The sequence below is a fragment of the Doryrhamphus excisus genome, linkage group LG17, assembly GCF_037039965.1.
Source record: "Doryrhamphus excisus strain RoL-2023G ecotype Guam linkage group LG17, RoL_Dexc_Guam_v1.1, whole genome shotgun sequence".
Lineage (NCBI taxonomy): Eukaryota > Metazoa > Chordata > Actinopteri > Syngnathiformes > Syngnathidae > Doryrhamphus > Doryrhamphus excisus.
In genome coordinates, this window is record NC_136373.1 from 13,743,572 (window position 1) to 13,770,815 (window position 27,244).

A 27,244-nucleotide genomic window follows, 5' to 3' on the forward strand; every position below is an offset into this window, starting at 1 on the left:
AGCTCTGCTTCTGTGTTTAGATTGCTAGCAATAGCTCGTAAGGTAAAGCCATATTTGTGTACAATTCCGAAAGACGGCACCATCAGGCACAAGTGGTTTTAATTAATTAATTTTTTTTAAATTAATTTTCATTTTACACTGGACTTTTTTGTGAACATAGGCTAGTATGCAGCTGGACTAGCCGACTTTTTTACTTGGTCAAGTGGAAGAGTCAGAAAAGCAAGCAGTAAGCAAAAGTTTATCAATGTCCTAGCTGTGTTTATTTTTTATTTTAAGTCATGGAGCAAAAGCGGTTGTCTGTGTAGCATTATAGAATGTGCATAAAGCGAGCGGAGTTGCTAATAGCCATTTTTAAAGCCACAATTAGTGGCTCTACCCCAGTTTGTTAAACACTTGTAGTCCCGCAAAGCACATGAAACAATACCGATGCCATAGAAAGCCAAATGCTAAATTGCTAAAGCTCCTTACCATTGAGAGACATCTTGAAGTAACGTCTTAACTTGAGAAACTTGGGACTGTCCAGTCTCTACTTTCGGATTGGATTCCGGATCCAACACATATGGTTGTATGTTAAAAGCCGATATTTTAAAAAGAAAAATCGCCGTTTATTATCAACTCCTATAAAGTTTTGTTTGCAGCTAACGGCACAAACCGGTAGTCCTTTTCAGCAATCTGGAGTGTGACCAACCCTAGCAGAGTGGGGGGGCCTGGAGGCCGGCCATGGGTGGAATAAATTAAAACAGACCGTTTTCGCAGGAAGCACAAAATCCAAAGAAATACAGCTGAATAGGTGCAGATTCTGGAAGAATTTGAAAGCTTTTTATGCTGGTTATTGTGTGTAGCTGCTCTATAGGAGTCCACAACTCATATATATACGACATATACATATCCACAAAGTTGAAAATGTTTTACTTTATGAGTATAAATAATCTATTTCGGAATTCTAGGAGACCGGGGTTCAATTCCACCCTCGGCCATATATGTGTAGCGTTTGCATGTTCTCCCCGTGCACGCATGGGTTTTTTCCGGGTACTCCGGTTTCCTCCCACATTCCAAAAACATGCTAGGTTAATTAGCGACTCCAAATTGTCCATAGGTATGAATGTGAGTGTGAATGGTTGTTTGTCTATATGTGCCCTGTGATTGGCTGGCCACCAGTCCAGGGTGTACCCCGCCTCTTGCCTGAAGACAGCTGGGATAGGCTCCAGTAACCCTTGTGAGGATAAGGGGTAGAAAATGAATGAATTAATTAATTAATTAGTTTTGGGCTGTGTGGCGTTCGAGTGGTTAGCACACAGGCCACACAGCTAGAAGACCCGAGTTCAATTCCATCCTGGGGTATCTCTGTGTAGAGTTTGCATGTTCTCCCCGTGCACGCGTGGGTTTTTTTCCAGGTACTCCGGTTTCCTCCCACATTCCAAAAACATGCTAGGTTAATTAGCGACTCCAAATTGTCCATAGGTATGAATGTGAGTGTGAATGGTTGTTTGTCTGTATGTGCCCTGTGATTGGCTGGCCACCAGTCCAGGGTGTACCCCGCCTCTCGCCTGAAGACAGCTGGGATAGACTCCAGCATTGGCTCCGCAATGAATCTTTTCGCACAAATATACATACACTACATTATGTATTATTTATATTTAGAATAATAGAATAATAGAATTCACTCTTGACAGTGTCAAGGGTAGAATTTTTGCTACAGTTCTTGTATGCTCCTGTCCATGACTGAGACTTATCTGCAGGTGTTCCGTTCCCAGACCTATCACACCTGAACACATGGATCTCATGGTCAGTGTGCAACAGGCTCTTATAAAAGCCAACGTCCCACGCAGCTGAGGCTTAGGGACGTGAATCACAGCCCAGACATAGCCATGTTGTTGCTCATCAGTTGTTTTGCACTTGTTGCCTCTGCACTGGGTGAGTCACATGCACTCCTTCTGCGGTCACTCATCTGTCGGACGCTTCGGGTTGAATTTCCCAGCACATACACAGACTCTGATGCTAGATTTGAGATATGTTTGTACTCATATAACGGTGTCATTGGGTGTCAGGATGTGGAAGGCCTTCAATCCCTCCCAAAGTCAGCGGATTCAACAAGATTGTAAACGGAGAAACGGCTGTGCCCGGCTCCTGGCCTTGGCAGGTCTCACTTCAGGTATCCTCAAGAACCTCCTCCTCCAGCGCACAAGCATTTTTCACCACTCCAAGATGTGCTACAAAATGTTAAATATAGATATTCTCTCTTTCTTAGGATGGTAGGGGATTCCACTTCTGCGGCGGATCCCTCATTAACCAGAACTGGGTTGTTACTGCCGCTCACTGCCGTGTGTCGTAAGTAAAACTCCATTGGGTCGATCATACACCTCACGAGGGTCGCATGGGGTGCTGGAGCCTATCCCAACTGTCTTCCGGCGAGAGGCGGGGTACACCCCGGACTGGTGGCCAGCCAATCACAGGACACATATAGACAAACAACCATTCACACTCACATTCATACCTATGGACAATTTGGAGTCGCTAATTAACCTAGCATATTTTTGGAATGTGGCAGGAAGCCGGAATACCCGGAGAAAACCCACGCATGCACAGGGAAAACATGCAAATTCCACACAGAGATACCCCAGGGTGGAATCGAACTCAGGTCTCCTAGCTGTGTGGCCTGTGTGCTAACCACTCAATCGCCAAGCAGCCCAAGACTCAAACATTCATTCATTCATTTTCTACCGCTTATCCTAACGAGGGTCACATTGGGTGCTGGAGCCTATCCCAGCTGTCTTCCGTCAAGAGGCGGGGTACACCCTGGACTGGTGGCCAGCCAATCACAGGGCACATATAGACAAACAACCATTCACACTCACATTCATATCTATGGACAATTTGGAGTCGCCAATTAACCTAGCATGTTTTTGGAATGTGGGAGGAAACCGGAGTACCTGGAGAAAACCCACGCATGCACAGGGAGAACATGCAAACTCCACACAGAGATACCTCAGGGTGGAATCGAACTCCGGTCACTCAACCACCAGGCATCCCAAAACTCAAACATACAACACAAAAAATTGTGGTTAGAAAACTTTACAATTGGACCAAAATCAACTATGTCAACACAACTTCTTAAGTTCTTTTGCCGGACTTGTCATAATGTGAACAGCAACTTGTTGCCGGGTAGATTTCAAAGGGCACAATCATAACTGCCCTATAGGCCAATAAATAGTTATTACTTAGTTGCTGGACAATACAGTACTGCTGATTATGTGCGTATCAATGTATTCTGTATTTTCTCCAGTCCCAGAAGCCACCGTGTCATCCTGGGTGAGCACGACCGTCAATCCAACTCAGAGCAAATCCAAGTCAAGACTATCTCCAGGGTAGGTTCTTACACACGATGAATTATTTTGGTGTCCACTGTGATGACCACTGGCTTAAACTTTGGTAACGGTAATGGTTGTATTTCATTTGAACATGCATCAGATTGCAATTGAATGCATCACATAATCAGTTCACAGTTCCACATGTCCGAAAGGAGTAGGAAGAAGCAAAGCTTATTAAATCCTACCCCTCCATCTGGTACTTTTACAATCAGTAAATGTTACATTTGTTCACTTCCTGCTTTCCTAATATAATTTAAGGGTTTTTTTAAATAAAAAATATATATTTTTAATAAAAAAATATATTTTTTTAATTAAAAAAATATTAAAAAAAAATTTAAAATAAAAAAAAAATTTTATTTTTTCTTTTTTTTTATTTTTGTCACATATTGAAGTACAAAGTGATATGACCATCCAATGACATAATGTGTACCATAGTAAGTGTCAATATAGTGATATGTATAGCACATCATGACTGGTTCAAGACTCTTCATCCTTGTATTTAGCAAACATCAACTGCTTGTATTGTTTCTTGAATTGGCTCATCGTTGTGCATTGTTTGAGGGTCTTACTCAATCCATTCCATAGTTTGATTCCACATACTGAAATGCTATGGCTTTTTAACGTAGTACTAGCATAGAAGTGTTTCAAATGTACTTCTTCCCTGAGATCATATTTCTCCTCTCTTGTAGAGAAGTATTGGATGACATTTTTAGCTAATTGGTTATTTTTAGCCTTATGCATTATTTTAGCTGTTTGAAGATGAACTATATCAGCAAGTTGAAGTATTTGTGATTTTAGAAATAAGGAGTTAGTATGTTCTCTGTAGGCGGCATTATGAATTATCCTTACTGGCCTTTTTTGCAGTACATTTAGCGAGTGAAGGTTGCTTTTATAGTTATTAGCCCATATTTTCACATAATAAGGTCTTTCACTAAGGTCTTGCAATGAGCAACTATTTTTGTAAATTTGTCCACAATTTCACTGATTTATGAACAAAACTGAATCCATAGCACAACATGGTTGCTTTATTTGTCGCTTTTCCCATCCAGGCAATCTCCCATCCCTACTACAACTCCCAGAACTTCAACAATGACATCACCCTTCTGAAGCTGTCCTCCCCAGTGCAAATCACCAGAACCGTGTCGCCTGTGTGCTTGGCCAGCTCCAGTACCAACATCCCCTCTGGAACCAGGTGTGCCACCTCTGGATGGGGCAGGACAGGCCAAACTTGTGAGTCACAAAAAAAAACATGCATACATATTATAAAATACAAAATACAACACAAATTAATTCCTTTTTTGCTTCTTGTTCCCAGCGAGCCCTCGTTACCTCCAGCAGACGTACTTGCCTTTGCTCAGCCCAGCTCAGTGTAAGCAGTACTGGGGTAACTACAGAATCAGTGATGCTATGATCTGCGCTGGTGCTTCTGGAGTCTCCTCCTGTCAGGTAACCGAAAACGAAATGGCTCTCGATGAACACGAGAGAAATATATTCAAAATATTTATTTAATTGTAATTAATTAATTAATTGGGCGGCACAGTGGTTGAGTGGTTAGCACGCAGACCTCACAGCCAGGAGACCAGGGTTCAATTCCACCCTCGGCCATCTCTCTGAGTGGAGTTTGCATGTTCTCCCCGTGCATGCGTGGGTTTTCTCCGGGTACTCCGGTTTCCTCCCACATTCCAAAAACATGCTAGGTTAATTAGCGACTCCAAATTGTCCATAGGTATGAATGTGAGTGTGAATGGTTGTTTGTCTATATGTGCCCTGTGATTGGCTGGCCACCAGTCCAGGGTGTACCCTGCCTCTCGCCTGAAGACAGCTGGGATAGGCTCCAGCAAACCCTGAAGACAGCTGGGATAGGCTCCAGCACCCCTGCAACCGTAGAAAAAGAATGAGGAATAAGCGGTAGAAAAGGAATGAATGAATATTCTAATGAATATCCTAATGAATATTCTAATGAATATTCTAATGTATATCCTAATGAATATCCTAATGAATATTCTAATGAATATTCTAATGAATATTCTAATTCATCCTCAAATCTGTACAGATACGATATCAAAATACGTATGTATCTCACCGACCACTGTGTAAAGCTCCATAGGTATGGATGTGAGTGTGAATGGTTGTTTGTCTATATGTGCCCTGTGATTGGCTGGCCACCAGTCCAGGGTGTACCCCGTCTCTCGCCCAAAGACAGCTGGGATAGGCTCCAGCACCCCCCGCAACCCTTGTGAGGAAAAGCGGTAGAAAATGAATGAATGAATAATTAATTAATTAATTAATCAATTTTTTTTATTAATTAAAAAAAATATTAAAAAAAATGAAAAATCAAAGAATGCTTTTAAATAATTATTTCGTCAAGTAATGTCATATCAAAATATTGATTAAAATGTCTAAAGTATTTCATGTCCGATGCAAACCTTTTTAGGGTGACTCTGGTGGCCCCCTGGTGTGCCAGAACGGTGGCGTTTGGTCCCTTGTGGGTATTGTGTCCTGGGGCACCTCCAACTGCAACGTACGCGCTCCTGCTGTGTATGCTCGCGTGTCCTACCTGCGTAGCTGGATCGACAGGACCATCGCCTCCAATTAAAATGCATCATATTACAATTGGAAGTTTCACACTTGTGTCTTGTGTTTCTGTTTGTTCTTCTGTTCAAGCCTTACTTCAGTTTGGCCGAATCAATGGGAAACACCCTAAAATGATGACGCATATTATTATTATTATTATTATTATGTCTGATATGCCGATATTGTCAAATTGTTGATTTGCTATACCGATATCAACAGATACCGATATATGTAACATAACATATTTCCACATACGTGTTGTATACAGAATTTTTAAATATTGGTTTTCATGATCTGGAAAAATCCAATACAGATATCGACTGATATCGCATTATATGATATCGGGTCGATAATTATTATTGGTACCAATGATCATCGAACATCCCTAATGTTAATATTTCACAATATACTACTTCAAGGCTGCACAGTGGACTAGTGGTTAGCGCGCAGACCTCACAGCTCGGAGACCCGAGTTCAATCCCACCCTCGGCCATCTCTGTATGGAGTTTGCATGTTCTCCCCGTGCATGCGTGGGTTTTCTCCGGGTACTCCGGTTTCCTCCCACATTCCAAAAACATGCTAGGTTTCTTTATGTGGGCTGTAAAGCTGCCTCCCCCCCCCCCCCCCCCCCCCCGGCTCTGATTCGCTCTGTGTACTTTTTTAGCAACAAAAATGTTTCATTCAGGGCAAACAACTGGTTGTGGTTTCCTGGATCAGGAAATCCAAGGAAACAGCTGGAATAGGTGCAGATTCTGAAAGATCTAGAAAGTTTTCTGTGCTGGTTATTTTGTGTAGCTGCTCTATAGAGTCAACAACTCAATACAAAGGGCCGAAAATTAGTATAACAGATCCCGTTTATAAAAAGTAAATCTAAGTTTATTATCAGGTGAAACGTCAACAAATCTTTCTCCGGGTTCTCCGGTTTCCTCCCACATTCCAAAAACATGCTAGGTTAATTAGCGACTCCAAATTGTCCATAGGTATGAATGTGAGTGTGAATGGTTGTTTGTCTATATGTGCCCTGTGATTGGCTGGCCACCAGTCCAGGGTGTACCTCACCTCTCGCCTGAAGACAGCTGGGATAGGCTCCAGCAAACCCTGAAGACAGCTGGGGTAGGCTCCAGCAAACCCAGAAGACAGCTGTGATAGGCTCCAGCAAACCCAGAAGACAGATGGGATAGGCTCCAGCAAACCCAGAAGACAGCTGGGATAGGCTCCAGCAAACCCAGAAGACAGCTGGGATAGGCTCCAGCACCCCTGCGACCCTTGTGAGGATAAGCAGTAGAAAATGAATGAATGAATATCTCAAATATCTTTGAGGTGATTGGTCGGGGCCCAAGCATGGAGGCGGGCCCATGTGAGTGCAGGCCAGAGGCATATAATCACCTTGATTGGACTCTCCCAAGTGTCACCTGGAGAAGGGGGGGATTAACTAGGTAGTTTCTGTGTAAAGGTAGTTAAATGTAATATAATGGTTAAAATGTATACAGAAATTGGAACTTAAGTGTGGTAATATTGAAAAGCTTTTGTAATCTAAAGGAAGGGTGTTGAAAGTGTAAATATGGCACCTTTTAGATAAATTGCATCACCCTCTCATTGGGGAATTATGGTTGGGCTTTCACTGGTAAAAGGGGCTGGGTGAATTGTTGGGGAGGAGGCTTGTTGTGTGTGCTGGGGGAAGTACTGCTAGACCAGGGGTGGGCAAATATTTTGACTGGTGGGCCGCATTGAGTTAACAAAATTGTCCGGGGGGGCCATAACATATATTTAACATACACACTATTTTATACTTATAATTTTTCTAGATTTTTTTGGTCTGATTTTATCTGTAAAACTTTTTCAGGAGCACTTTAAACATCAGTCATTTAATATATCATACATTTATTTATATATATATATTGTTAATATATATATTTTTTCTTGTTATTTATTTTCACTTAATTTGTAATTTTTTTGGGTTTTTTTTACTAAATAAGACGTCCGACTTGCAAGTTATGTTGCCAGATTGTATGTTAAAATTTGAAATACTTAAAAAGCAACAGGCGGGCCGGATTCAATCGCTTAGTGGGCCGCATGTGGCCCCCGGGCCGTAGTTTGCCCACCCCTGTGCTAGACTGTCTGGTCAAATTAACTTGACGAGGTCTCAATTCAAGTGGTCTGGTGTGCGTTTCAGACACTATGGCTATCCCGTGCTAGTAAGAAGCCATTTTTACTACTAAAATCTTACATGTCACTTTTGTAAGATACTGTAACTTATCCATCTTGCTGTCAAAGTACTTTGTGAGATTGTAATGTATTTTGAGTACCTGTTGTTCAATATAGAAATACAATATGTAGCTTAAATTCAGGGGACATTTTGATTGGAATCCATATGGAAGTTTGACAAACATTTGATACACATAACAGTAAGTTATTATTCTAAAACACTGACTACATGTAGTGTTATGATGTAGTAGAAACAAGTCTCAGAGTCCAGAAAATTCCCAACAATTCCCAATTTTATTCATCCAAATTCAAACACTGCGATCAAACTGTTCCATACCAAATACTCCCATTGAGTAAACTGCTGCACTGCATAGAACGTATGGTGTATTTAAGGCTTAAGGTTCTATTGTGGATGGAAGTTGAATTTCAGACGGATGCACCAATCACTGCATAGCGTCCATCCTCATGTGAGTACTTGATTGTAAACTAGTGATCGTAGAGCTCCTTCATCTCCTTCAGGATCTTGATGCTTTCGCTGTAACGCAACTGATTCTTGTTGGAGCATTCTTTCCATCTATATAAAAACAAACCAAAAAAAAAAGTGTAATGTTTATTTTTGACACAATTATGTAAAGAAAACAAGTCTTTATTATCAGGTTTAGCAGCTTCAGAACAGAATCAGACTCGAGTTGGCACTGGATTAACAAACGGAGCATTCACATGACCTTTTGAGAGTCACATACTTTTGCCTGATCTTTTTCCAACGCTCCATGTGGTCACATATGATGGATCCGGATGCAGGCGGCATTGAATCTGCTAACTGCAAAAATTGAGAACATGTTAACGCCGACTAGCTTGTGTGCAGTGCATGAAATTTAACGTGCTAACATATGCTAAAAAGAACCTTGGTGACTGAGGGCTTTTCTGTAGGTGGTATCCTGAGATTGACAGGTTCACCAGAGAAGCTGACGGGACACGCTGTCGGAGGCGGGAGTCTGTACACGTTTTGTTCTTTGCCATTGATCATGTCTGGGGCCTGCAAATACACAATTTAGTCATAAAGTGGCAACTGAGGTCTACTCGTCTGTGTTTTATTCAGATTTAATAAGAATTCCTCCCATGGGAAACCAACCAAAATGGAACTAACTCCTCACCTCTTCCTCTAGATTGACTTGTGGAGATCTTGCGGCTCCTTCATTGTGCTCTCGAACTGAGGGATTATTTCTCATCCAGGCACGACAAATAGGATAAAGAGGTGTGCTGGCATTGAACTGAGCTAAGTCCACACTACGATCAAACAGCTTGATAATGTAAGCATCTGGCGAAGAGAAAGTGGGGAAAAAAAATATGGTATCACGGTACATTTTTTTTGCATCTTAAAAGAAGGCAAGAAAAAATAGCAGTTACTTTGTCTGTGTGTATTGCTCTCTGATATGGTTTCTTCAATCTCTTTTCGCTTCTTCCGTCGATGTTGTGAGAATCGTGCTGATGGTCTGCCAATATTGAAATAATGGCAGAGACTTAAATTTGCAACAGAAAAAGGTACACAATGGATATACTGTGTAAAGAGTATGCAGACTATTTTACCTTTTCCCAGCAGAAGATGGGGACAATTCCCTAAAAGAAGAGAATGAATACACTAATATATGATCGTAATATTCATTATTTTTATACCAATATTCATCTTGCATTTTGCACTTACTTGTTTATTGAGTCCAATGACATTTTTCCAGCATCACCCTCATTTTGATCCCTAGTCAAAATGTACTTTAGTTAGTTAGCATGGGAAGCACTTTGCATGGTTTACATTACAGTACTAACCTTTTGTTTTCAGCCTTCTCTACCAGACCTTTTAAAATGGCATCCAGTCGGCTACGAGCAGCTGTTCCGTCCATATCTACAAGGAAAACAGGCTTCAGATACAGCATTTATATTTATATAAGGGAGTACCATGACGTGTATAATCGTCTTCCGGTATGTACAGTATATTCATACCACAGTACATGAACTGAAGTAACACAGATAGAGGTAATAAAGTGTAATGCTATGCTGTATCTTACCTTGCCGCTCGGTCTTGATTTTGACGTGATGCATTATAAGCTTAATGGAAGTTAAATTAAAAAATAAATAAATAGACAATCCAACGTCCGGATCAGCTGCTGTTTAGCTAGTGGTCTCTTTCAAACAGCTAGCAAGTCACAACATTAGCTTCAATCTTCGACGATGGTTCGCGACACAATAGTATCCCGACGTTACCCAATGCTACCGAAGCCACCACATTACATTATACATTATATCCAAATGCAAAAAAACGTTTGTATTTTTATTTGGTAATTGAAACACCGACGTCCATAAACTAAGACAGAACGCTAAGCATTTTTAGCCTTAGCCTTCGAAGAGACTTTCCTCTTCCGCGCGCTGCCCCGCTCCTGTTTGCCGATTGGTTCATTTGGGAAAAAGACAGTCTCTATGATTGGATGACTTCTACGTCAATCATTACAAGTCCCTTGTCTATTGGTTGTCCCTCTTCAAGCGAGAAGGACCGGTAGTTTGTTTTTTTTGAAGAGAACGTTGCTGTAGTCAAACATGACAGCCATGGCGTTTTAAAACCCAGAATTATTTAACTCGAATACTTAAAAGGCACTGGTTCAAAAACTGAACGGGAAATAACATTCCGGTTTACTTACAGTTTGTGGTCTACAAGAGCTAGTGAGTAACTTGGCCGAAGTTACTCTACAGACCAGTATAACTCGCCTCGTCTCTCAACTCCACTAAATCCATTTATTGGGATTATGAAGGATGTTATGTTTTCCCTTTGTTGGAACATTTTCTGCTTTGCACAGCGTCTGCCCACCTGTTGTGAATAGTGACATCATCATCTGAGATGAAATCCAGGTAAGCTTAAAAGAGACTGCAATTGTGTTATGTTCATACTTAAGGTAATGGTTTTATTTCATTTGAACATACATCAGATTACAATTGAATGCATCACATAATCAGTTCACAGTTCCACATGTCCAAAAGGAGTAGGAAGAAGCAAAGCTTATTAAATCCTACCCCTCCATCTGGTACTGAAGTCACAATAAGTGATTTTTGTGTTGTTTTAATCTAGAAACTCTGTGATGACAAAGCCGAACGCCCCCCGACCAGCCTTATCTACAGAGGGGAAGGCTTCCTTCAGTCAATCTCGCCCCAAAGCCTTCCCTAACAAAAAGAACAAATCGGTAGCTTAAATGTCAATATCGATTCCCTAAGATATGCTGGAGCACCTTCATTGTTTTACTTCTTTGCAGAGTTCGATTCCTGTACGTTCCCACCAGCAAAACAATCAAAAAGCTCCCATGCCTGAGAAACACAAGGAGGAATGGACTGCCAAAAAAGGACATGATTTATCTCCAACCCAACCAGACATGGATATACCTATCATGGGATCTCCAAGGGATCAAACATCTACAGTTTTCTCCCAGGATTATGTAGTGTCAAAGTATGATTCATAGACAATTATGTTGATTTATTTACATTGAATAACACTGATTTTTAATAAGCGATTCTTCTCACAGGTATATCGATCGCTTTCGCTATGGACAGCCGACGAGTCGAGAGGAGCGGCAGCGGGTGTCCTCAGTCCCTGAAGGGGATAAAATGCCTTTTTGGTGGAGGTCTTCCTCATCTTTACCACCCAGTTCCACATCAACTAAAACCTCACACAAAGGTACGTTATAACTGTCATCCACAATTAATTGATTGTTGGAAATTGATTGATTAATCGCATGGTGTTAGACAAAATGGAGTCTACCACTAACTATCAGCTAAAATCCATCCATCAGTTATCTTCACTAGGGTGGGCTTAAATAAAAAAAAAAATCAAGTATATATAATTGTTCATTTGTCCATTTCATTATTCCTTTATATGTATTTCACATTGTTTTATGCATGTTAAACTATAATTATTCTCTATATGGTGTAGACATTGAAAGGGTAAATGAAAATACATTTCTGGGGCTCACAATAGATGAAAATATGAGCTGGAAACCTCATATTACAAATATACAACATAAGGTGGCAAGAAACATTTCTATATTGAACATAGTTATTATTTCTATATTTAGAAATCACTCCACACTCTTTATTACTCTCTGGTTCTACCATATCTTACTTATTGTGTGGAAATATGAGCTAATAACTATAAAAGCAATCTTCACTCGCTAAATGTACTGCAAAAAAGGTTAGTAAGGATAATTCATAATGCCGCCTACAGAGAACATACTAACTCCTTATTTCTAAAATCACAAATACTTAAACTTGTTGATATAGTTCATCTTCAAAAATATATAATCTAATAATGCATAAGGCTAAAAATAACCAATTAGCTAAAAATGTCACCCAATACTTCTCTACAAGAGAGGAGAAATATGATCTCAGGGAAGAAGTACATTTGAAACACTTCTATGCTAGGACTACGTTAAAAAGCCATAGCATTTCAGTATGTGGAATAAAAAAAAATAAAAATATAATAAAAATAAAAAAAATAAAAATGAAACTAATTATTTTTTGAATTTTTTTTCTCATAAAATTAAAAAAAGAAATTTAATTAAAAAAACTTAATCTATATTAGGAAAGCAGGAAGTGAACAAATGTAACAGTTACTGATTGTAAAAGTACCAGATGGAGGGGTAGGATTTAATAAGCTTTGCTTCTTCCTACTCCTTTTGGACATGTGGAACTGTGAACTGATTATGGGATGCATTCAATTTTAATCTGATGCATGTTCAAATAAAAAAAAAACATTACCATTACCTATATAGTGTGTTTTTTCGTAATATTTTTGCATGTCTGGAATGTATTACTTGGATTTACATTATTTCTTGTTCGAAAAATGGCTTCCGGTTTCATACAATTAGTTTTTTGTTATATACCCTTTTTGAATGAAAACCAGGGTACTGTGCCTCTTCATATGTAACTGCCCATCTCTAGTACATTTCCCTGGTTTTGTGCATTAAATGGTCATTAAATGTGAAAAATTTGCTGTATCTTTTGCTACACCTCAAAGATGACCAGAGACGAGACCCCTCCAGTCCATTAAGACGTCAGCTAGATGATGACTTCAATTCCTCATTGTGTATAGGAGACCGCAATATGGATGCATATGTGAGTTTACTGTAATTAAATGACAATTTTGTTGGCAATAGATTTATTTGCTTACATTGTTGATGGAATATCCAGGTGACATTTTTTTTTTTTTTTGAGAAAGATCTCCCCTTTCCATTTTCCTCAGGTTTTATCTGACACCTCTCAGAGTGAATTTGAGGACACCGAGCTACTTCACCTTCAAGAAAAGGCCAGCATGCTTCTGCAGAGAGGGTTCGCAGAGAAACGTTTACAGTTTAATAGTACGGTAATTCTTCAGTTGAATTTTAATTTGTGTGTTTTTTTAACAGTGACAGTATTCTCATGGATGGATTGATACCTGTCACTTCAGATGCCCTGGGAAGATCATCTCTCTCTGCTCCTGTCAGTATAGCTGAGCCGGTGTATAGACCTTTGATTAACACCACATTAACATCTATGACTGGTAAGATATGAAATATAGCAGCCATTTTATTGAATTTGACAGTTTCCTTCTTGTGTAAACTTGTAGACCGTGAATGTCCACATAACGCAATGCAATTAACCGCTCACAAGTCAGACATCACATATCCGGAGTCCGACGAAGACCCGCACACAACGAAAGTTCCTCCTGCACGAAAAGTGCCAAATAGTGTCTGCATGCTCCCAAATTCGTACTGAGGTGGTACTCATACCCAAATTTTGCACACACTTGCAAGTACGCACCGGCAGAGGCGGGGTACACCCTGGACTGGTGGCCAGCTAATCACAGGGCACATATAGACAAACAACCATTCACACTCACATTCATACCTATGGACAATTTGGAGTCGCTAATTAACCTAGCATGTTTTTGGAATGTGGGAGGAAACCGGAGTGCCCGGAAGAAAACCCACGCATGCACAGGGAGAGCATGCAAACTCCACACAGAGATGACAGAGGGTGGAATTGAACTCGGTCTCGTCGCTGTGAGGCCTACATGCTAACCACTCGACCACCGTGCAGCCCCCAATAGCACTCATCATACATAAATTGAAAAATGTACAGTTAATCCGTGTCACTCATGAATGATCTACAGCATAAATCAAGCAAGAAAACCCACGCATGCACGGGGAGAACATGCAAACTCCACACAGAGATGACTGAGGGTGGGATTGAACTCGGGGCTTCTAGCTGTGAGGTCTGCGCGCTAACCACTTTTAACCATTTCAGCAAATAACAGCATCTCTCCAATTATCTCCCATCCTGTTTGTGTTTTGGGGAAATGAACATTAATCTTTAATAATTTGATTAATCTAATTAATCTAATTTGCAATAATTGCGTTCTGTCTTGGAGCTTTAAGTATCCAAATGATCTTTTTTATGTGTTACAATGTAAACTTTATGAACTCATTTACTACCAGAGACGTAGTTTATACATCTTTTACTTTTTTTTGCGCAAGAGGTACAAAGAGGTGATGATGCAACTCTACAATACAAGAGAGCATGTTTGGTGAAATTTCCCATTGGAATCCATGCGACGCAGCAACCAGGAAGTGAAAAAAGGCATCTCGCCGCATTGCGCAATGAAGGCGCGTACGAGATTGAATGTCTGGGATTGAATGAACTAATGATATATTTTGGTCTTTGCAGCAATGCCCCTCCAAAGGTACACCATCACTCCCTCAATAGCGCCCCCTGTACGCCCAGAAGAGGACATCCTTTTCCAGTGGCGTCTACGCAGAAAGATGGAACAGGCCAACGAGCAGTGTCAGTCACAGCAAAACTCCGCACGTCTTGCCTCTCCTTTCCACGCCGGTCTACCCTCGTCTTCGGTAAATGTGCAGCCTTCCAAGGTAGGAGTCGCTTCACTGGACAGTCCATTAGGTACATCTGCACAACTTAAACCAGGATGGCCCGAATGGTTTCCAACTAAAGACATTAGAAATGGTGCACATCCTCTGAACCATATTTATTAAAATATATAATATATTGCCTTGACATCAAAATACAATGGAAACTAAAGAAAAAGTTCAGGCAGTCAGTACTGACTTCAAGTGTCACTGAACAATTTTGCTATCTTGTTGTCATTACACTAATTATGTATTTTCCTAAGAAAGCTATTTGTTTGCGTTCGTTTAACGAACATCCAGCCTTATGGTGGTGATGTTAGCACATGGGGTCTCCTAGCTTCCCAGGTGATTTTGAGTAGTAATAACAGTAGTAGTGGCTGCACGGTGCTCGAGTGGTTAGTGCGCAGACCTCACAGCTAGGAGACGAGATATAATGTCTTTATCTTTTCATTACAGAAAAGTCACCACTTTCCTTGTCCTTTCATAATTTATAGCAACAGCAAATTATTCAGTGCCCCGAACCCACACAAGAAGCTCCTCTCAAGGCAGAAGCACACGGACGTCTCCCATCACCTGCATTTCCTGTGTCTGATTCTTCAGTCGTCCATCCACAGTCTCTTCCTTGTGTTCCTGCGCATATGCATCTACTCTGTGATCTGCTTCCTTGTCCTTCACGGTCTCAAGGAAATTCACACAACCTAGAAGAAACACAAGTCTCTGGGAACACTTACATGGAGGAACCTGCTCATAGACATATTCCATCATCTCCTCCTGGTCTTTCTAAACCTATAGAAGTGGGTTGGATTTGTAGACCTACCAATGAAGCTAATCTTTGTAGTTCTGTAAGTGGCTGTATAGACAAAACATGTCCTGCTAGACCTTCAGAAGGTGGAAGTCCTTCGAGACTCATAGAAGGAAAGAGTCACTCCAGGCCCAGAGAAGGAGGTTGTCTTGAGAACTATGGAATGACAGAAATGGCGCCAATAGAAAAACAGACAAAGCAATTGGAAGCTAGTCAGAAGAAGACGGAGGGTACCATCAGAAAACAGAAGAAGTTGACAAGGTAAACTATAGAGACGTACGCGATGATATACGTGATCACCAGCTATGTCATGTCAACTGAATGCTTCATCTGTACCTGCAGATGTACTAAACCTAGCGAACATGCTAATGGGTCTACCTCCATAAGCAAGAGTTCTGCGCACCAGAAACCTCCGAAAAAGAACAAGTCACGAATGGAACCACAGCAGCAGCAGGAGAAACATAAAGAAAAGGACAATCATACGCCACCATCTTCTCCAGTTCAGCACGCCTTAGGACAGGTCAGTATGCCATCATTGTGAACATTTTGTTTTCCACTTTATAGGGATGGATAATCAGTGCTGCGCGGTGGTCGAGTGGTTAGCGCACAGACCTCACAACTAGGGGACCCGAGTTCAATTCCACTCTCGGCCATCTCTGTGTGAAGTTTGCATGTTCTCCCCATGCATGCAAACATTTTTTTTATTATTTATTTATTATGAGATCCCCCTAGATGACATAACACCCCTATAGTCACCTTAACACCCGTATTACCCAGTATCACATTCATTCATTTTCTACCGCTTATCCTCACGAGGGTTGCAGGGGTGCTGGAGCCTATCCCAGCTGTCTTTGGTCGAGAGGTGGGGTACACCCTGGACTGGTGGCCAGCCACAGGGCACATATTGACCCAGTATGACATAACAACAAAAAAAGCCATTCAAGACATACTGTAAATAAGACTCAAGCTTGTGTGTGTTACGAGAAATGTGTTTCCTCGGGGAGTTGAGCGAGTGGCGGACAGGAAGTGACGTTCAGAGTGGGGTTCAGAGTTGAATTTCAGCTTGCCGTGGGTGGGTGATTGCCACAACAGGACCCTGTGTTTTTAATAGGGATTTTTATTCTGGATTATTGTTTCTGTTCTGAGCTGCACAGCGGAGAAGTGGTTAGCACACAGGCCTCACAGCTAGGAGACCCGAGTTCAATCCCACCCTGACCCTGACTATGTTCTCCCTGTGCATGCGTGGGTTTTCTCCGGGCACTCCGGTTTCCTCCCACATTCCAAAAACATGCTAGGTTAATTAGCGACTCCAAATTGTCCATAGGTATGAATGTGAGTGTGAATGGTTGTTTGTCTATATGTGCCCTATGATTGGCTGGCCACCAGTCCAGGGTGTACTCCGCCTCTCGCCCGACGACAGCTGGGATAGGCTCCAGCACCCCCTGTGACCCCCGTGAGGATAAGCAGTAGAAAATCAATGAATGTCATACTGTGTAATATGGGTGTTAAGGTGACTATAGGGGTGTTATGTCATCTAGGGGGGCTCTAATAAGCCCTAACAAGAATGAGGCAGTTGAAGGGTAGGTTAGTTGGCGACTCCAAATTGTCCATAGGTATGAATGTGAGTGTGAATGGTTGTTTGTCTATATGTGCCCTGTGATTGGCTGGCCACCAGTCCAGGGTGTACGCCTCTCGCCCGACGACAGCTGGGATAGGCTCCAGCATACCCGCAACCCTCGTGAGGATAAGCGGTATAGAAAATTGATGGATAGCCCCAAACATGCACTATTCTATTGTGGAGTTGCATCATCACGCATTTTTGCCTTTAGCGCAAAAAAAAACGTAACAGACCTATGAATACGTCTTTGGAAGCGAGCATGAAACCTCTTTGGTAGCAAACCAACATATCGATCTGGGCTGATAGACGCTGTTGCTTGGTTTCATCCACATTCTGTGATGGATGTTTGGGGGCGTGAGTGGGAACTTAAAAGTTAAATGTAATAAATAAACGTTCATATTTATCGTGCACCCCCAAATATTAACCATAACAGTGTTTTAATCCGACCATGACAGGTTGTTTCAGAGGTCCTGTTCCCACCAACGGATGCTTCTCCTGCACAAGTTGCAGCTGTCCCATCGCTCCCAACACCTTCTCACACCTCCTCTTTGGAGGTCATGTCCCAGCTGCTCCAAGAGGCCGAAGGTGAGCCGGTCATGGGGAGTTGGGGTCGCATGGTGGGGGTTAATATAGAGCGGTCCACCTTTTAACCCGCTCTTAATTATAATAATATATTCTGACACATGAGCCTCTTGCATTCCAAAATAGTTTAGTGCCTCAGTAATAGATTTAATTAGAGAAACCAATACCAGCGCTTTTTTACAGCATTTTTATTATATATGGCTGTCTCTTTATTCATTCATTTAAATGATTATATTGTATATTTCTTTGTTTTTTTTTGTCAGATTCTGATGAGAAAGAGTTTGAAGACGATTCTTTACTACAAGTCCTTCGCACGCAGAGAAAGTGGGTGATGGAGCAGATGAGGTAAAATTAAATTTTAAATATATTTTCATAAATGTAGCTCACCCATAAAACAACCTCAATTCATAATGAGCAATAATGTATTTATTTCTTACAGTGAAGTGGACTCCATGTTGCACAAATTTTTGGAAAAGCAAAACGTTTCTGAAACGTGATTCTTTTTTATTTTTTAGAAGGAAACATTTTGTACTTTATTACAGAAATACAGTTACAATAAAATATTTTCACATATAGGTGTATTATTCACATCACAAATTAAATTGCGGACTCCATATTTACAACATGTGTATTATTATTTATGAAACATTTTTGGAAGGATGATACGTAATTGTAGAGCAGTATTTACAAATTTCACACACCGGAGAAGATGACGGACTTAATAGTTATTGGATTAGGTCAGAGATGTGGACTTCTCAGTGTCTAGCAAGGGAGCCGATATGATGAGGATGCCATCTGGAGATACCGCTGATTCCAAAGCCATGGTGTCCACTCCCTTTGGAATTCGATAGCGACGGTTAAACTGCCGTGTTGTTAACCCTGGACCGTCCTTCTAAAAAAAAAAAAAAACAACAAAAAAACATAAAAAGTGATGAAATATGTGGAATATAACATACAAACTCTAAAAGCAGCAATAAACCAACCTTTTTTTCTTCATGTCTTCCCTGTACCTCTACAAAATCTCCTATGACTTTGACCAGCAGATCTTCGGGGTTAAAATGTTTGACATCCACTTGTACAGTAAATCCACTATCGTCGCAAGTCGCCTGCCAACATATGACATAATTAAATCAATGAAAATGTAACATTCCTATAATAAAACATAAATAAAGTAAAAACCTGCACAGAAAACAAGTACACAATAATAAGATTTGACATAAAAATATAAAAATCTAGAAATTAGTGAAAAATCATTCTAGTGCTTCTGATTATCCAATTTAGTGCACCAACACATTAACCTCAGCAGCATATGACATAATGAAATCAATGAAAATGTAACCTTCCTATAATAAAATATATTAATTCATTCATTTTCTACCGCTTATCCTCACGAGGGTCGCGGGGGGTGCTGGAGCCTATCCCAGCTGTCTTCGGGCGAGAGGCGGGGTAGACCCTGGACTGGTGGCCAGCCAATCACAGGGCACATATAGACAAACAACCATTTAATAAAATATAAATAAAGTAAAAACCTGCACAGAAAAAAACAAGTCTACAATAATAATATTTGACATAAAAATATAAAAATCTAGAAATTATTAGTGAAAAATCCCTGTAATGCTTCCGATTATCCAATTTAGTACACCAACATATTTACCTCAGCAGCATATGACATAATTAAATCAATGAAAATGTAACCTTCCTATAATAAAATATAAATAAAGTAAAGACCTGTACAGAAAACAAGTATATAATAATAACATTTGACATAAAAATATAAAAATGATTAGTGAAAAATCCCTGTAGTGCTTCCGATTATCCAATTTAGTACACCAACAACATATTTACCTCAGCAGCATATGACATAATTAAATCAATGAAAATGTAACATTCCTATAATAAAATATAAAGTAAAAACCTGCACAGAAAACAAGTATATAATAATATGATTTGACATAAAAATATAAAAATCATTAGTGAAAAATCCCTCTAGTGCTTCTGATTATCCAATTTAGTACACCAACATATTTACCTCAGCAGCATATGACATAATTAAATCAATGAAAATGTAACATTCCTATAATAAAATATAAAGTAAAAACCTGCACAGAAAACAAGTATACAATAATAACATTTGACATAAAAATATAAAAATTATTAGTGAAAAAGCCCTCTAGTGCTTCCGATTATCCAATTTAGTACACCAACATATTTACCTCAGCAGCATATGACATAATTAAATCAATGAAAATGTAACATTCCTATAATAAAATATAAAGTAAAAACCTGCACAGAAAACAAGTATACAATAATAACATTTGACATAAAAATATAAAAATTATTAGTGAAAAAGCCCTCTAGTGCTTCCGATTATCCAATTTAGTAAACCAACGCATTTACCTCAGCAGCATATGACCATGAAAATGTAACCTTCCTATAATAAAATATAAATAAAGTAAAAACCTGCACAGAAAACAAGTATATAATTGACATAAAAATATCAAAATTATTAGTGAAAAATCCCTCTAGTGCTTCCTATTATCCAATTTAGTAAACCAACATATTTACCTCAGCAGCGCTGGTGCTATCAATATCCGGAACTAGCAGTTTGGGCGTCCAGTTATATTGTCCATAAGTCCCATTCAGACGAGGAAAAAGAGGAGGTAAAAGCTTCTCCCATTGGATGCCACCAATTGGGATAGTGGGCGGCAGTATGAAATCCATTTGAAATCTGTTAAAAATTAAAATGTATGAAAAATATAAAGTCAGTTTTGGCAAAATAATATCAGAGCACAAGCACAAGCCTACCTTGCTCTTCAGTAGACTGTCAAAGTATCAAGTGTTCCTCCTGCTGAATGTGACTCCAGGCCCGCTGAGCGAACGGTGGCTTTATAGGAGTTGCATAATATGTTGAGGAATGCATAGGGGCACCTTGCTTCTGTTATGTTCTCATCATGTGTACCCTTGTAGCGGGACGGTTTGTTTTGGGACTGAAGCAGCTGTCACCGGCTTATTGGTGAATGAATGTGGACATCGTTTATCCGTGTCGGATCCGACTGTTTCTTCTGTCGGGGATAATTACGCTGTTATTATGAACAAAACCTCTACGGTTAATCCACCACACCGAACGTTTTCCAGATAGCCAAAAATAAGTTCAAAAGACATAGTGATGATGGCTCTGCGTGACCAATAAAGCCAGACAAGTGATGGACGGCATGGGGGTGTGTCAAACACATGCCAGTGCACGTGTCCCGCCCTTTTTTGTGCCCCCCCCATTAATTCAATGTACAAAGTCAAAACATTCTTGTGTTATTATCACAAAGCCTTTTGTTGTCATAGCTTAGAATAGGATTGTGATGAGTAAATGTACTTATGATGGAGAATGTTTTCACCATTGATTATTATCGCATAACAGGTGATAGTCTTATTTCAATATTATGACTACACTTTATGGTAATTAACTGTCAGTGTTTATACTGTCATCTCTGTGTGGAGTTTGCATGTTTTCCCCGCGCATGCGTGGGTTTTCTCCGGGTACTCCGGTTTCCTCCCACATTCCAAAAACATGCTAGGTTAACTGGCGACTCCAAATTGTCCATAGGTATGAATGTGAGTGTGAATGGTTGTTTGTCTATATGTGCCCTGTGATTGACTGGCTGGCGACCAGTCCAGGGTGTACCCCGCTTCTTGCCTGAAGACAGCTGGGATAGGCTCCAGCACCCCCGCGAGGATAAGCGGTAGAAAATGAATGAATATATTTTATTATAGGAAGGTTACATTTTCATTGATTTAATTATGTCACATGCTGCTGAGGTAAATATGTTAGTGTACTAAATTGGATAATCGGAAGCACTAGAGGGATTTTTCACTAATAATTTCTAGATTTTTATATTTTTTATGTCAAATATTATTATTGTATACTTGTTTTCTGTGCAGGTTTTTACTTTATTTATGTTTTATTAAGGCGCCACGGCGGTCGAGTGGCTAGCGCGCAGACCTCACAGCTAGGAGACCAGGGTTCAATTCCACCCTCGGCCATCTCTGTGTGGAGTTTGCATGTTCTCCCCGTGCATGCGTGGGTTTTCTCCGGGTACTCCGGTTTCCTCCCACATTCCAAAAACATGCTAGGTTAATTAGTGACTCCAAATTGTCCATAGGTATGAATGTGAGTGTGAATGGTTGTTTGTCTATATGTGCCCTGTGATTGGCTGGCTGGCGACCAGTCCAGGGTGTACCCCGCCTCTCGCCCGACGACAGCTGGGATAGGCTCCAGCACCCCCCGTGAAGAAAAAGCAATAGAAAATGAATGAATGAAGTACTCACAGAAACATTGAGAGTATATGCAAGTTATATTTGACACAGTCAGGGGACATGGAAGATTTGAGTTCCAATCTCCGTGGGGCATCTCTGAGGAGTTTGCATGTTCTCCCTGGGCGTGCATGGGTTTTGTCCGGGTACTCCGGTTTCCTCCCACATTCCAAAAATATGCACTTTAGCTTAGTCAGTGACTCTAAATTAGGCATGAATGTGTGTGTATGGTTGTTTTGGCGACTGGGTGAGGCCCCCCCCCCCCCACTGTATTTTATGAAGCATGCCCCCTGCCTTGAATAGTGTTGAACCTTTCTATGCACAATGGCGTGATGTCAGCAGTCACATATGCGGCAGTCACATGGTCTCCTTGTAAGTAATGTGGAAGCTGTCACCCAAGCTTTGACTGGACTGACTAAATATGGCACTGATTACGTTATGACTCATACAGGATGATACGACAGGGACGGGGGGCATATGAAGGGGATTAGGGTCTTGGGTTTCACAACAGGCGCCGACAATTCTACAGAATTTTGAGGACCACTGCTGCTGCAAGACAATGACCCGAGTATTCCTGAAGCACATTACTGCAACAGCACAAGTTGACAAATCTGTCATTGTTTTAATCATGAGTGGAAAAAATGTTGGGAATTTGAAGTAACATTTTTTTTAACAGTCATTCATAACAAAATGTAAAAACAATGCACCTCCACACAATTTAACTTAAACGTTTATAAACTAAAACTTTCAACATTTCCTGCTAAGCAGTCATTCTTCACACACATAAGGAATTAGTGATTGAACACATTATGGATCCAGCCTGAGGTCAAATGAAAAATTAAAAAAAAAAGGACTCAAGGGATCCCCAGTGGAATCGTAAAGGAGATGTAGTCTCCCATCTCGCCCCATTCAGCTCTGTAGTGCTGGTAAATCGTGATCCACGTGGTGAGTACTGCCACCCATAACAGCAACCCCAGTGCAGAGCGTTTCACATCTATGTGAACATTTGAAAACAAACAAAAAATGGTTATTAGTTAGTTGAAAAAGCGCCTTTATATTCAGTATCATCAGTTTTGTTCATAGACAATCAACTCAGATGGTGAAATTAGAGGTTTTTCATATTATGCTGTTAGCTTGATGGCTTCTCACGACATAAGAGAGTTAACATTTCCAACCACACAAGTTACAATATATTCATATACACTGTAATTATTCCAGTTCCATATGTGTTTAATTTACTGTTGCTGAGTTGCTTCTGTATCTTTACACAGTGGAACCGCAATTTTCGACAAAAATTACTGCCACAAATGTGTCTTAGTTTATGTACACCGCCAAACAAACTAATTCTCAGAATCAAGTGCCCAAACAGTTGAATAGGTGCAGATTCTGGAAGAACTAGAAATCTTTCTGTGCTGGTTTACTGTGTGTAACAACTCAATACAATGGGCCGAAAAATGAGCACAAATAGGTCCACTTTAATATGTCTGGGTGTCTATTAGATTAATTGGATTAACATGATTTCTTATGGGAAAAATGCTTGGATTTTCTTCTTATCTTCTGGAATAGATTAATGACAAAAACTGAGGTTAAATTCCAATGTTTTTGCACTCACATGTTTTTATCTGGAGCTGTTCTGTGTAGGCTGGCTTTAAAAAAGCTTCTTTGAAAAACCAAACCACGTTGACAAGCCACAGGAACGGCAGTAAGGCAAATCCACCTGAAGAGAAAAACCAAATTGCAACAGCAAATAATGGATTCATTCAGTAACACTCAATCTCAATCTAAATGTGTTAAATACCAATCTGCAGCAAAGTGAAACGCATCGTAATATATGGCTTCATTTTCTGTGTGTTTTTCTATGCTCTCACCTAAATAATACTTTCTGCATAGGTTCAGTTTCTCCTCGTTTGGCAGTCTTTCCAGGTTCATTGTGGTTGTCTGAGATCTTCTGTAACAAAACACAGGAGCAAGAAGTTCAAAATCTCTACATAATTAGTCAAAATAACGATTCTAAACACCAAATGATGGAACTGCGTATTGTCTAACGCTTGTTGGAGTATTGCAAAAAAAACAACAACAGGGGAATCATCGGTAGTTAGCTTAGCTTCTGTCTACTCTGACCACAAACATATAAGCCACTCACATATTTCCGGCAATACTATGTCACTGTATAGCTTGCGTAATTACAAGATAAAGTATAACTGACCAGTTATTTACTAATAACAATTTCCAAAAAGAACAAGCGGTGGGTGAAAACTAAATAGAAACAAAACAGGTCAGTTACTTCCTGCTTGTGCCTCGCCTCTTGCGTCTTCTTTGTGTGTTACTACTTTGAGTCTAATAATGCCGACTAACAGCGCATACCGCCACCTAGTGTCCAGAAATATGACAGCACGCACGATCATCTCGCTCTCTCGACTTCTTCTTTTGGTTTAATGACGGGTTGCATTCATGACTTTAAAAAAACATACCTACTGTACCAGAATGGGCACTTTACTTATTTTATGTTCGGATGAGTAGCAGAGATATCAAATGATATTACTGCTAATAATAATGTTAATAAATATTCTAATATTATTAGAATAATTATTTTTAATAATCTATATTATTTTATACAGTCATGTGTCCTTTAAATACCTTATCACCGCCCTCTGTATATCTCTAATACATACATACATACTTCACATGTGCTTTTACCTACTAAAAACAATGTTTTATTTAGCCCAGTATGATCAAATCGTAGCCTTGTTAAGACAGTTTCCTCTTTTCTGTTTTTCATCTTCACCCCTTGTGTTTTAACATCTTTTTGTACTTTGTAGTATTCTTTTCATCACTGTCCCATCTGTTTTGCCATTTTTCAATATTTTGTTTTTTGATAATTGCGTCTGGTATTCTTTTTGCAACACTATTATTCATTGATAGTATATAAACTCCGATCCCCACCTTCCCTTCTTCTTTTTTGAGCCATCTGTATATATATATCTAAGTAACTATAATATTTATTTCTTATATATTAACTTGTTTTAGCTTATATCTATATCTACTTCCGGTTTGGGGAAAAGCCAGATAGGAACATTAGCTCTCTCGACTTCGAGTTGACACAGAAGTATTATCATAAGTCCCTACACGTTAATAAATTACCATATTAATTAACCATGTGTGCATTGTTTACGTGGACTGAATACAGTTGCAATTAATTACCATACTAAGTAGTATGTACCTTACACTTAAAACTCTGAAGTGATTTTTTTTAAATATTGGGGACATTTTTAATGGGGGCACTTGCAGATCGATACTAGGGCACGTGCCTCAGTGAAACCTGTCTCGCGACGCCGCTGGGCACGTGCTCCAGTGAAATTTGTTGGCGACGCCACCGGAGGTAGGTAATAGACGACGACAACAACTTGTTAAATATATTATTTTTATTTTGATTTGACTCTAAATTAATAAACTTCTAGATGAATATCAGAAGGTTAGCAGAAGAAAGCAGCAAGAAATGAGAGAAATAACTGAAGTCCTAGCTAGGCAGGCAACAAAAGTTTGTCTTAAGTTAATGCTAGGTTAGCTAACGTTATACCTGTGTCAAGACAACTATATTAATTAACTGTAATTAATTAACTGTCGGGGGAACTTCCAGTGAGTTTCATCAGCATGAGATATAATGTTGCTTATGGTCTGCTGGTTCTGCTCAGGAACCAGCATCCTGAGCATCCCGAACTCTGCATCAATGATGATTTTGAGTAAGCTTGTGTTAGTTGATATAGCCGATGGATGGAGCAGTGGTTCTCAAATGGTGTATCTTTAGGAAGAAAGACTTTTCCCCCTAAGATCAAGTCGTGAGACACATTTTTAAACCATTAAAGTTTATTTCACAGAAAACGGCTCCACACTCGACTGAGAAGCACAGTGGGGCAGGATAGGCTTTAACATCTTGCCATGGTGAATAACTTTCCACTTAAGCAACAGCCAAGTGATTGACCACTTTGCAAAAATGAAAACAAGACATTACAATTTACAACAACAGTAGACAACAACATAGTCTGATATGATTTAATAGTTTAAAGATATATTTATGTTCTATGATGATATATAAGTGTTGAATTCTCTTTGAGTAGTAGAGTCGTACAGTGACGCCCCTGGTTTATGACACCAATACAGCTCAAAATGTGGGATAAATATTGAAATTTAATGTAATTATTTTTCTTTATTTCTTTATTCTGTAATACAGGCTGCACGGTGGTCGAGTGGTTAGCGCACAGACCTCACAGCTCAGAGATGGCCGAGGGTTCAATTCCACCCTTGGCCATCTCTGTGTGGAGTTTCCATGTTCTCCCCATGCAAACATGCTTGGCTAATTGGTGACTTCAAATTGTCCATAGGTATGAATGTGAGTGTGAATGGTTGTTTGTCTATATGTGGCCTGTGATTGGCTGGCCACCAGTCCAGGGTGTACCCCGCTTCTCGCCCAAAGACAGCTGGGATAGGCTCCAGCACCCCTGCGACCCTCGAGGGGATAAACGGTAAAAAATGAATGAATGAATGTTCTGTAATGGGGGCTGCACGGTGGTCGAGTGGTTAGCGCACAGACCTCACAGGCCATCTCTGTGTGGAGTTTGCTTGTTCTCCCCTTGTTAATTGGCGACTCCAAATTGTCCATAGGTATGAATGTGATTGTGAATGGTTGTTTGTCTATATGTGCCCTGTGATTGGCTGGCCACCAGTCCAGGGTGTACCCCGCCTCTCGTCTGAAGACAGCTGGGATAGACTCCATCACCCCCGCGACCCTGGTGAGGATAAGCGATAGAAAATGAATGTTCTGTAATGAGTTGGTGTTGGGGTTACACCTTGCAGG

At 40.2% G+C, this 27,244-nt stretch overlaps 5 protein-coding genes across 9 annotated transcripts; 2 read left to right on the top strand and 3 right to left on the bottom strand.

Annotated features, from left to right (window-relative positions):
• Positions 1–1,809: 1,809 nt before the first annotated feature.
• Positions 1,810–5,993, top strand: LOC131136959 (chymotrypsin-like protease CTRL-1). The gene is made up of 7 exons (XM_058084339.2): positions 1,810–1,914; positions 2,049–2,152; positions 2,249–2,328; positions 3,284–3,365; positions 4,418–4,598; positions 4,684–4,814; positions 5,803–5,993. Exons 1-7 carry the CDS (start codon positions 1,869–1,871, stop codon positions 5,962–5,964), a joined length of 786 nt encoding a protein of 261 aa, XP_057940322.1. The 5' UTR covers positions 1,810–1,868; the 3' UTR covers positions 5,965–5,993.
• Positions 5,994–8,428: 2,435 nt separating this feature from the next.
• lin37 (lin-37 DREAM MuvB core complex component) lies at positions 8,429–10,587 on the bottom strand. The gene is made up of 9 exons (XM_058085581.2): positions 10,208–10,587; positions 9,969–10,044; positions 9,850–9,900; positions 9,735–9,764; positions 9,555–9,640; positions 9,302–9,465; positions 9,052–9,183; positions 8,891–8,967; positions 8,429–8,721 (listed from the first exon to the last, which is right to left on the bottom strand). The coding sequence occupies exons 1-9, from the start codon at positions 10,239–10,241 to the stop codon at positions 8,634–8,636; spliced, it is 738 nt and encodes a 245-aa protein (XP_057941564.2). The 5' UTR covers positions 10,242–10,587; the 3' UTR covers positions 8,429–8,633.
• Positions 10,588–10,655: 68 nt separating this feature from the next.
• proser3 (proline and serine rich 3) lies at positions 10,656–18,710 on the top strand. 2 transcript variants are annotated; one of them, XM_058085574.2, is made up of 13 exons: positions 10,658–11,042; positions 11,260–11,371; positions 11,441–11,631; positions 11,708–11,859; positions 13,198–13,295; positions 13,423–13,508; positions 13,586–13,719; positions 14,886–15,088; positions 15,580–16,148; positions 16,230–16,407; positions 17,961–18,090; positions 18,351–18,432; positions 18,527–18,710. In XM_058085574.2, the coding sequence occupies exons 1-13, from the start codon at positions 11,032–11,034 to the stop codon at positions 18,582–18,584; spliced, it is 2,004 nt and encodes a 667-aa protein (XP_057941557.2). In that variant the 5' UTR covers positions 10,658–11,031; the 3' UTR covers positions 18,585–18,710. The 2 variants fall into 2 exon arrangements, with proteins under 2 accessions (XP_057941562.2, XP_057941557.2); XM_058085579.2 differs by lacking the exons at positions 11,260–11,371; positions 11,441–11,631 and having other exon boundaries at positions 10,656–11,042.
• On the bottom strand, positions 18,543–20,998 carry hspb6 (heat shock protein, alpha-crystallin-related, b6). Its single transcript, XM_058085582.2, has 4 exons — positions 20,893–20,998; positions 20,653–20,815; positions 19,071–19,193; positions 18,543–18,979 (listed from the first exon to the last, which is right to left on the bottom strand). Exons 2-4 carry the CDS (start codon positions 20,806–20,808, stop codon positions 18,821–18,823), a joined length of 438 nt encoding a protein of 145 aa, XP_057941565.2. The 5' UTR covers positions 20,809–20,815; positions 20,893–20,998; the 3' UTR covers positions 18,543–18,820.
• Positions 20,999–22,421: 1,423 nt separating this feature from the next.
• psenen (presenilin enhancer, gamma-secretase subunit) lies at positions 22,422–24,782 on the bottom strand. 4 transcript variants are annotated; one of them, XM_058084768.2, is made up of 4 exons: positions 24,677–24,782; positions 24,261–24,340; positions 24,005–24,109; positions 22,422–23,386 (listed from the first exon to the last, which is right to left on the bottom strand). In XM_058084768.2, the coding sequence occupies exons 2-4, from the start codon at positions 24,319–24,321 to the stop codon at positions 23,247–23,249; spliced, it is 306 nt and encodes a 101-aa protein (XP_057940751.2). In that variant the 5' UTR covers positions 24,322–24,340; positions 24,677–24,782; the 3' UTR covers positions 22,422–23,246. The 4 variants fall into 4 exon arrangements, with proteins under 4 accessions (XP_057940751.2, XP_057940749.2, XP_078654390.1 ...); XM_058084766.2 differs by having other exon boundaries at positions 24,599–24,730; XM_078798264.1 differs by having other exon boundaries at positions 24,261–24,337; positions 24,677–24,711.
• Positions 24,783–27,244: the final 2,462 nt, after the last annotated feature.